At 54.6% G+C, this 10,737-nt stretch overlaps 1 protein-coding gene across 1 annotated transcript; it reads left to right on the top strand.

Annotated features, from left to right (window-relative positions):
• The first annotated feature begins 1,785 nt into the window (after positions 1-1,785).
• On the top strand, positions 1,786-8,345 carry HAPLN4 (hyaluronan and proteoglycan link protein 4). The gene is made up of 5 exons (XM_043467469.1): positions 1,786-1,908; positions 2,797-2,914; positions 3,215-3,577; positions 5,115-5,447; positions 5,823-8,345. The coding sequence occupies exons 1-5, from the start codon at positions 1,906-1,908 to the stop codon at positions 6,212-6,214; spliced, it is 1,209 nt and encodes a 402-aa protein (XP_043323404.1). The 5' UTR covers positions 1,786-1,905; the 3' UTR covers positions 6,215-8,345.
• Positions 8,346-10,737: the final 2,392 nt, after the last annotated feature.

Here is a 10,737-nt window from a genome sequence, read left to right as displayed (position 1 = left end):
CAATACGTGAATGGTGAACTTCCAGATATTCAAGCTGGATTTAGAAAAGGCAGAGGAACAAGAGATCAAATGGCCAACATCCATTAGATTATCAAAAAAGCAAGAGAGTTGCAGAAAAACATCTATTTTTGCTTTACTGACTATGCCAAAGCCTTTGACTGTGTGGATCACAACAAACTGTGGAAAATTCTTCAAGAGATGGGAATACCAGACCACCTTACCTGCCTCCTGAGAAATCTGTATGCAGGTCAAGAAGCAACAGTTAGAACTGAACATGGAACAACAGACTGGTTCCAAATCGGGAAAGAAGTACATCAAGGCTGTATATTGTCACCCTGCTTATTTAACTTATATGCAGAGTACATCATGCGAAATGCTGGGCTGGATGAAGCACAAGCTAGACTCAAGATTGCTGGGAGAAATATCAATAACTTCAGATATGCAGATGACACCACCCTTACGGCAGAAAGCAAAGAGGAACTAAAGGGCCTCTTGATGAAAGTGAATGAGGAGAGTGAAAAGTTGGCTTGAAACTCAACATTCAGAAAACTAAGATCATGGCATCTGGTCCCATCACTTCATGGTAAACAGATGGGGAAACAATGGAAAGAGTAAGAGACTTTATTTTCTTGGGCTCCAAGATCACTGCAGATGGTGACTGCAGCCATGAAGTTAAAAGACGCTTGCTCCTTGGAAGAAAAGCTATAACTAATCTAGACAGCATATTAAAAAGCAGAGACATTACTTTGCCAACAAAGGTCCATCTAGTCAAAGCTATGGTTTTTCCAGTACTCATGTACGGATGTGAGAGTTGAACTATAAGGAAAGCTGAGTGCCGAAGAATTGGTGCTTTTGAACCACAGTGCTGGAGAAGACTCTGCAGAGTCCCTTGGACTGCAAGGAAATCAAACCAGTCCATCCTAAAGGAAATCAGTCCTGAATATTCATTGGAAGCTGAAGCTCTAATACTTTGGCCACCTCATGCAAAGAGCTGACTCATTGGAAAAGACCCTGATGCTGGGAAAGATTGAAGGCAGGAGGAGAAGGGGATGGATGCCATCCATAGTTGGATGGTATCACTGACTCAATGGACATGAGTTTGAGTAAGTTCCAGGAGTCAGTGATGGACAGGCAAGCCTGGCGTGCTGCAGTCCGTGGGGTCACAAAGAGTCGGACATGACCAAGCGACTGAACTGATAGTATGTCTAGCCGCTAGATCATCACCAAAGACCCAGAACTCCATATCTTAGATGTGGAAACTGAGGCATCGAGTGAGGGGCAGAGTCAGATTTGAGCCGTTGCTGCAGGTCCCCTCTGCAGGGTGTGTGACTGTTGTGGGGTCCCCATCCCAGAGTGAGCATCTCTGGCTGCTGGAGCCCTCGACCCTTTGATGGCAACCCACTCCATTGTTCTTGCCTGGAGAATCCCCTGGACAGAGGAGCCTGGTGGGCTACAGTCCATGGGGTCACACAGAGTCGGACACAACTGGAGAGACTTAGCACGCACACAGTGACAGATGGGAAAACTGAGAGCTGCCGGGTTACTCAGCCCTTCTGCCCACACAGGGCATCATCAGCTCCACCCTCCATTCAAAAGATAGTTGAACTGAGACCCAGAAAATTTCCTCTACTGGCCCAGGTCAGTCCCAGGCTTGGTACCCACAGTTCAGGGCGGTGCTTCCTCCATCTGTGCCCATCACCACCTCTCCCCAGAGCAGGTGCCACCATGTCCCCTTTAACGCCCCCCCCCCCACCCGTTCGCCTGCCTCCTTCCCTCCCTGCTCCCCTTGCAGGCAGACGCCAGGATTGCGCTGTCTGCTGGGATCTGCCCAGTCTTTCCCGGGTGTGCGGGGTGGAACGCAGTCCCAGCGCCTGGGGGCCGTTGGGCGAGGGCCGCACCGGCAGGATGGTGAGTGGGACCATGGGTTCGGTAGGTCCTTCTCTGGGATTCTGTGTCTCTGAATGTACCTCCTTCAGTGTTTCCCTCCTTAGCCCTTCTCCCCCTCGCGGCTCTCCCACCTCCACCTCTCACCTTCTTGTAGCTACTTCTCTCCCACTCTATCCATCTCTACCTCTCCTTTTCTTATTCTTCCAGGTCTGTCCCTACTTTTCTCTCTCCTGCCCTCTGCCCCGGTCCCTTTTCTCTCCCTCTCGCAGTCTCTGTCTCTGCGTCTGTCTGTCTCTCCCCGTCCTCCCTTACCCTACTCCTCTGGCACTCTTTCCCCTCTCTCTCTCTGTAACTCCGCTTCTCCATCTTTCCCTCCTCTCGCCTGTCTCTCCTGCTGTCTCCATCTCTCCTGCTTTGCTATATATCTCAGTCTCTTCTCCTGTTCTCGCCTTCTTTCTGTGTCTCTCGCTCTCTCCGCTTCTACCACCCCCACCTGCGCGGGTTTGCTGCAGTCTCCTGGCGTTCGGATAACCTTGCCGCTGCCGCTGCTCCGGCTCCTCCGCCCCTCCTCCCTCCTCCCCAGTCCCTGGCCTGGGCCGGAGAGAGAGAGAAGGGGGCGGGGCGCGGGGTCTCCGGCGCGGGGGTTCGCGGGGGCAGGCGGGTTGCCCACGCAGAACTAAGGGAGAGTGGGTCCAGGGGCGTGAGCTTTGCGCAAAGGCAAGGGTCGTGAGGTCCCAGGAGAGTGGGGCTGGGGGGAGGGTCCGCTAGCCTTCTCCTTGGGACCCTGGCTGGTTAGGGACCTGGGCGTGTAAGAAGTCCTCGCGGAGAGAAAGGAAGGCCGGGGGGCAGAGGGCTAGTCTTCTGAATGGGCAGAGTCAGGAGGCCGGACTGAGCGCTGGGTGCCCCCAGGTGTGTGCTCGGGCGGCCCTCGGTCCCGGCGCGCTTTGGGCAGCTGCGTGGGGAGTCCTGCTGCTCACCGCCGCGGCGGAGGCGCAGCGCGGCCGGAAGAAGGTCGTGCACGTGCTGGGTGAGTCAGGGCCGTGGAAGCGGATCTTGCCCCCCAGAGGCCGTGGGCAAATAGGATCGCCCGGGTGCGCGGAGCGGGAAGAGGGAGGGTGCTGGGCGGTCCTGATGGCCACAGTCCGCACGCCGCTCCTCCCGCTCTGAGTCCCCGCCCTCTCCCTAATTTCCTCCTGGAGCCCCTTTACCTTTCTGATCTCCTGACCCTCACCTAACTTTGCTTCCTACACCCCCTTCCCTGGGTCCCGCTCCCCAGGTGCTCCTGCCCCGCCCCTAGGGCCTCTTAACCCTCTTTGGTCGTCCACAGAGGGGGAGTCGGGCTCGGTGGTGGTGCAGACAGCGCCGGGACAGGTGGTCAGCCACCGGGGTGGCACCATCGTCTTGCCCTGCCGCTACCACTATGAGGCAGCCACCCATGGCCACGACGGCGTCCGCCTCAAGTGGACCAAGGTGGTGGACCCGCTGGCCTTTGCCGATGTCTTCGTGGCGCTGGGCCCCCAGCACCGAGCGTTTGGCAGCTACCGCGGGCGGGCTGAGCTGCAGGGCGATGGGCCCGGCGACGCCTCGCTGGTTCTCCGAAACGTCACGCTACAGGACTACGGCCGCTATGAGTGCGAGGTCACTAACGAGCTGGAGGATGACACGGGCATGGTCAAGCTGGACCTGGAAGGTGACTAGACCGTGGGCAGGACGAGTCACGTTTCTAAGGGAGGAGAGAGGATATTGCAAAGGGCAGAAACCAAGTCAAGATGGCCTGAAGGGATTTAGCAGCTCGGTGGGGTAGGATAATGGTTGTGATTTGGGGTGATTTCGCTCCTCAGGGATATCAGCAACGGCTAGAAGCAGGTTATGGTGGTATATAGCGGGGAGAGGCCAGGGATGCCGCGAAACATCCCACAAAACACAAGCAATCCGCCCAAGCAAAGAATAATCCAATCCAAAATGTCAATAGCGAACAGGCTGGGAAACCCTGCAGTAGAATTCAAGCACTCACACCATGTCAGGAATCCTTCCCTCAGCTCTGCCTCCCTGGGTGGTCTTTCCTTGGACAAGTTTCCTGGGTGGAAACAAAAAGTAGTGCCAGGCTTCCACCCTCCCAGCTTGGCAATCGATTTCCTTTAAGTGTTACCTAGAGTCCCAGAGTTGTCCCTCATTGGCCCAGCTTGAATCATGTGCCTATCCATGAGCCAATCACTGTGTCTGGGAGATGGGTTGCTCTGACTGGCTGACCGTGGAGCTGAGAGGTGGCGTTTTAATTTGAAGAATTCCCTTCCATTTGGTTGCTTTCCTCACTCTACCTTAGAAGACTCTAGGAGGGATTTCTTAGCCCTCACTTGCTGAACTTCCCAACAAGAGCGAACAACAACAATAACAAAAGCAGCTTTCCTTTATTGAGTGTTTTCTATGTGCTAGGAGCTTGGTTGAAGAATTCTCTGGAGTCTCTCATTTAATTTTCCCAAAACCCCTGAGGAAGACGTTATTACTAGCAGATGGGCAATTGGCTCAGAGGTTAGAGCCTTGACCAGGACACATACCAGTGAGTGGCACAGCCAAGACTCAAACTCCAGGCTCAGGCTTCAGCTCTTCTCTCTGGTTCCTGTTTGAGCCTTCCTGCAACTGCTCAGAGATGCATCTGCATCCACAAAGTCTTCCCCCAAAACACAGACACACAGAATGCTAGTGAGCTGAGTTGACTGTGATTCTGACGAGGGAGGAGTTAACGAACAGAAGGTAGATGGGAAAACAATGGGAAATGTCCTGGGTAATCCTGGAGACCAAAGAGCTCTTTGTCTAGGATCAAATATTCATGGGCTCCCAGCGTGGGGGAGTCAGCTCGGTGGGCTCAGAACTTGACCAGAAGGCAGGTCCCAATGCTGGAAGAATGTCAGAAGCACATAGAACTGAAGGAAGCAGGGTTGTGGGAGCTGGGTTTTGAAGGATGAATAGGAGTTCTACAAGTGGAAAGGTGGAAAGAACACGAACAAAGGTCTCCAGGGGTGGAAAGGAGGTGGACATAACTAAGTGCGTCAAAGAGGAGATCAAGTGAATCCCAAGTTGAAGGCAAAGGAAGTATGAGGGATATGAGCTGGGGAAAGGCTGGTCAGGTCTGACGCCAGAGGGAGGGATGGACTGAAAGGGGGCGCCCCTGATGTCAGGTAGGTGGATGCGAGTTGGGGGGTCCGAGCTGACCCTGTGTATCCTCTCAGGGGTAGTCTTCCCTTACCACCCTCGTGGAGGCCGCTACAAGCTGACCTTCGCCGAGGCTCAACGCGCGTGCGCTGAGCAGGACGGCATCCTGGCGTCGGCTGAGCAGCTGCACGCGGCCTGGCGCGACGGTCTGGACTGGTGCAACGCGGGCTGGTTGCGCGACGGCTCGGTGCAGTACCCGGTGAGCCAGCCCCGGGAGCCCTGCGGCGGCCTGGGCGGGGCCGGGAGCGCCGGGGCTGGCGGCGGAGCCTCCGGAGGTGTGCGCAACTACGGCTACCGCCACAACGCAGAAGAACGTTACGATGCTTTCTGCTTCACGTCCAACCTCCCGGGTGCGTAGGCCCCACCCCTGGGAGGAAGGTCCTGCCCACCGCTGGCGCGGGCCCCGCCCCACCCGTGAGACCCCACCCCCAGGCCTGTCTCAATATTCTTTCCCACTGTGCCCAGTTTTCTCTCCTCGCCTTTCCTCTCCACACCTATCCTCGGGTGTCCGGACCCGGAGGTCCCTAGTATAGTCAAGGCGCGGCAGTCGAACAAAGCCTGGCACCAACACTGCTCTAGCCGAGGCCGCGGTCCCGGGCTGCAGAGGAGCGGGTGAAGTTTCTGAACCCTGAGGCTGTTTCCTGGGCGGCAGGCGAGAGGGAGTCCTGAAATCCGAGGCCCAGCCCCAAGAGCAGCCCTAATCACTCCTACCCACCCCTCTGCAGGGCGCGTGTTCTTCCTGAAGCCGCTGCGGCCGGTGCCTTTCTCCGGAGCGGCGCGCGCGTGCGCGGCGCGCGGCGCCGCTGTAGCCAAGGTGGGGCAGCTGTTCGCCGCGTGGAAGCTGCAGCTGCTGGACCGCTGCACCGCGGGCTGGCTGGCGGACGGGAGCGCACGCTACCCCATCGTGAATCCGCGCGCGCGCTGCGGCGGCCGCCGGCCGGGTGTACGTAGCCTTGGCTTTCCCGACGCCTCGCGCCGCCTCTTCGGCGTTTACTGCTACCGCGCGCCTGGCGCACCGGACCCCGCCCCTGGCGGCTGGGGCTGGGGCTGGGCTGGAGGCGGCGGGTGGGCTGGAGGCGCCCGAGACCCCGCCGCGTGGACCCCGCTGCGCGTCTAGGCCTGGGCCGTGGACCGCGGGGGCGCTTGGCGGCTGGCCGAGTGCCCTGCAGCGTGGACTGACCGCACACTTGGAGACTGGCCATACCCCTTGTGGTGCCCTGCAAGTTGACCAGACCTCCTGCGGTCCTTAACCCCTGGCCGCACCCTCTGAGGTCCCCAGAGTCTGGCCAGTTCTCAGAGCCAAGTCCCTTGGAGTCCCCTGGAGATCAACCAAGCCCTACCTTTTCTGAACGGTGGATTGGGTCTCCTCTCCCAACTTTCCCCAGGAGATGAGGCACACCCTCTGAGAATCCCTGGAGCCCAACAGACTCTGAGGTCTCCTGAACACTGGACACGTCTCCGGAAATCTTCTGGAACTTACCCCATGGTCGCCTGGAGGCTGGACCCCCGGGATTATCTGGAGACTGGCCACACGTCCTATGCATCTCCCCAGAGACTGTAGACTGGTCCCCTAAGGCCACCTGGACACTGAGCCCTCCTACCTACCATCTGTAGAGAAACCAGAAACCTCTGAGTTCGTCAGTTGACCACACGGCCATGGTCACATGAACACTGTGGGCTCCTGTCCTCCTCCCTAGGGTAACCTGGAGATTGGTTACTCCCATTCTCTCCCTTTCTCCCACGAGTCCCCCAAAGTTTCCAGAATAACAGGTCATGTCTCCAGGTCACTGTGGAGAACAATCCCACCCCTTCAGTTCCAGGGGAGACCACCCCACCCTCGTCTGTCACCGTTAGCACAGGTTCACATGCCCCAGCTGACTCGCATGACGGGGTGCCCGTGGCGCGTCCCTCAGATTCTGAGGGAGCAAGTCTGCCTTTACCTGAGGGCCCCTTTCCTAGCCGTCACCTAAGAGACCATCTCCCTGGCCCAGGGACCCATAAAATCCATGTCATTTGCTATGGAGACACATTGCCCCGCTTCCCCTCGTTACCAAGGCGACCAGCCCAGCTTCCACTGTCACCTAGAGTCACACAGCCCTTCCTTCACCAGTCGCACCCCTGGAGTCAGCGCCTCCCTCCTCCAGCTGTAACCATGGATACCACACGTTTCCCGTCTTACCCGCCTTCACCCCAGAGACCTACAGCTTCACTCCCACTGTCCTCGCCCTGACCAACAGCCAAGGAGACCACCCTCTCCTCTAACTGTCCTGAGGTTCCCCAGCTCTCACCATGGAAACAGGCTGCTCCTTTCCGCGGGCGCCCCAGCTCCCTGCTCCTCTCCAGGCTCCGCTCCCAAGCGGCTTGGACCCCGCAGCTGCTGCCAGGCAGACTAAACTCCGACGTCTGAGAGAACAGAACACCTGTCCCCTTAGGCTTTCTCTTGTAGGTAGGGCCCGCCCCTCCACATCGTCACCATAGAGGCTGTCAGCGTCATCTCCGTGACAACTGACTTCCCAGTCCTCAGGAACTTCTTACCGTGGGCCGGAACTTGCTCCATAGGGATTAATGGCTGCCCCTTTCACCACTGGGCCCAGCTCCAGGCGGACTTCTGGAGCTGCTGGATACCCTCCGTTTGCACGCTAACTACATCCCAGACGACAGCTGTGCACGAGATAACCTTGCAACATCCAGATGAGCAAATGAGACCCTGGTGTGCCCCAGCCCTTTGTTCTGTGCAAGCGCGAGGCTCTTTTCCTCTCCGAGACCACATCCCCATTCTCCCTGACGTCCTCTCTCCTTTTCTAACCCCCCTACCCCCACATTTCCCTTCTTAGAGATCCAGGAGAGGTGGAATTGTCTGTAAACCTCAAAATCCACTCTGAACTCCAGGTTCTAAGGGGCGATTTGTGTTAACAAGTCAGGACCCAGTCAAACTCCGCAGTGTTAATAGCTCACTCAGGGAGACTGTCCATGAACAAGGCCACCCCAGCTGTTGGAGACCCCAGTTTCGAGGTCGTGCCTGGAGTAGCGCTGGGGTCCTTCCTGGAGCCCTCCTATTGTCACATCCATCTCCAGGAAACTTGTCTGTGGGTTTGGGGACCAGGTGTGCCTGAGTTTGAATTCTGCCTCTGTGACCAAGTGATGAAACCCCTAATATTGTTTCCTCCTCTGTACCAGGGCTGTTTTTAAGGTCCCAGTGAGTGCAAAGTGTTACAGCAGGGGCTCAATAAATCTTTTTTTTTTTTTTTTTTTTTTGATGAGTGAGAAAATGAGGCAGTTGGTGTGTAGTTACTTCAAAAATGCACGTTGGTAGACAAAATGTTTTTCAGCTGGGGCAGCAGGGGGGCTTGGTGATGATTTGGTCGGGAAACTTCTCTCATTCCTCAGGACCATTCATTCCCTCTCCCCAATCTCTCTTTCCTCTCCCTTCCCCCATCATATTCTCCTTCTCTGGCTTGAGCCACCTCCCATGGGTCTGGCCCTTCTCAGCCCTGTCCTAATTGGGTCACTAACCAACCCAACAGTCCCTTGGAAACAAAGTGTGTGAAACTGGATGTTGACTTCCTGCATCAGGAAGGCAGAGAAGTTGTAGATTTTCCATGGGGTGGGGTGAAGGTGGGGGTCAGGGGAGTGTGGGCTAAGAAGTAGTGAAAGTTTCTGGGATGTAAAGAAAGGAGAAGAGAAAAAAACATGTAAATGTCTGACATGGCTGGAAAAGTGGGATGGTTGATTGAACTGCTGGTGCTTCAATGTCAGATGGGACAGAACTAGAAATTCCAACCACTCATCTGAAGTCAGGGTCCAGCCTCCTGGTTAGAGAGCCTGGGGCTCCAACTGAGTCTTAGCTTCCTTGAATAGGAGAATGGTAATGGGGCGTGTTCCTGGAGATGAGTGGGAGAGATTTCTTTCATCCCTCCGTTTCCCTGCTGACATCCTTTCTCTCTTCCTTGGGGTCTGACATCCTGGTTGTGCCCTGGGTAACTGAGTTTTCCTTCTCTCATTCTATGAGTCAGAGGGGCTGACTCCACTGGACAATGAGTGCTGTGACTGACATTCCTGGGCTACCCTCATTGGTCCAGGGGTGGACATGGACCCAGGCAGACCAATGAGATGCAGGCCCTGGGATTTTGACGGACCAATAGGATCAAAGGAACCCTCCTTCTGCTGGGTCTCTGCACTGTTGGCGTGGACGCCTGAAGAGCCCACCTGGAGTAGAGCCCCTCTGGAAGCTAGATATTCAGGAAAACATCCCTCTCCTGTCTTCCAGCAGCCAGTGCACTTCTCAGAGACATCTAAAAGTTCCCACATGTCCTTCGGAAGATGTTTTATATTCATGCAAGGAAGCATGCATGTATCATTTTCCTCCTCACTTTTACACAAATGAAAGCATGCAGTGTGTATTCTTTATTTACTTGTGTGTTTGGCTGCACCGAGTCTTCGTTGTAGCATGGGGGGTCTTTGATCTTCATCGTGGCTCGCAGGATCTTTAGTTGTGGCATGCGGGCTCTAGTTCCCTGACCAGGGATAAAGCCCGGGCTCCTTGCATTGGAAGTGCAGAGTCTTAGCCACTGGGCCACCAGAGCAATCCCAATATATACTTTTTATGTTGTAAAATTTCACATAGTATGAAACTCACCATTGTAAACATTTTAAAGACTTCAGTTTAGTGGCATTTGGTACATTCGCAGTGTTGTGCAACCATCATCTCTATCATTTTCATCACCCCAGAGAAAACCCCATACCCATTAAGCAATCTCTCTCCATCTCTCCCTGCCCCCCTCCCTGCTCTGACAACTGTCAAGCTACTTCCCGTCTCTGTGGATCTGCCTGTTCTTGATATTTTATATAAGTGGGATCCTACAGTATGTGTTCCTTTCATGTCTGGCTCCTTTCTGTATGGTATTTATGGTTGAATAATATTCATATATATACATATCATATTTTGTTTATTTTTTTATTGGTTAATGGACATTTGGGTATTTTCCATCTCTATTGTGAATAACACGACTACGAACACTTGTGTGCCATACATACTTTTAAAGTAACTCTGTTTTTTACTTAGTAATATATTTGGGGACTGGCTTCCTTCAGCTTGTAAAAAAAATCACATCCCCTCCCCTCTGCTGCCAGCCTTCTTCTGAAGATTGGCACTGCTGTTTGGATGCACCGTAACTTTTGTAACCAGTCTCCTAATGGTGGCCATTTGCACATTTCCCATATTTTGTTGTTAGTCATAAGTACCACGGTCATCACACCAGTGTGTTATAACTGGAGGATGATGTCAGGAGTTGTTTGATCAAGGGGTCAAGACTTGCCATTTTGATAGGATTTCCAACTATTCCTAGCGGTGAGGCCAATTTATAGCCCATCAGTAGTCGATGTGGTTCTTCCCCGATAGCTTAGTTGGTAAAGAATCCGCCTGCAATGCAGGAGACCCTGGTTTGATTCCTGGGTTGGGAAGATACCCTGGAGAAGGGAAAGGCTACCCACTCCAGTATTCTGTTCTGGAGAATCCCATGGACTGTATTAGCCCATGGGGTCGCAAAAAGTCAGATACAGCTGAGCGATTTTTACTCATTTCACAGTAGATGCATTTGCCTCTTTCCATACACCTTCACCTGCATCATATGTCATCACTTG

This window comes from Cervus canadensis, chromosome 4 (assembly GCF_019320065.1).
Source record: "Cervus canadensis isolate Bull #8, Minnesota chromosome 4, ASM1932006v1, whole genome shotgun sequence".
NCBI classification, from domain to species: Eukaryota; Metazoa; Chordata; class Mammalia; order Artiodactyla; family Cervidae; genus Cervus; species Cervus canadensis.
Note: the sequence above shows the minus strand (reverse complement) of the source record. Positions and strands in the feature narration are given on the sequence as shown.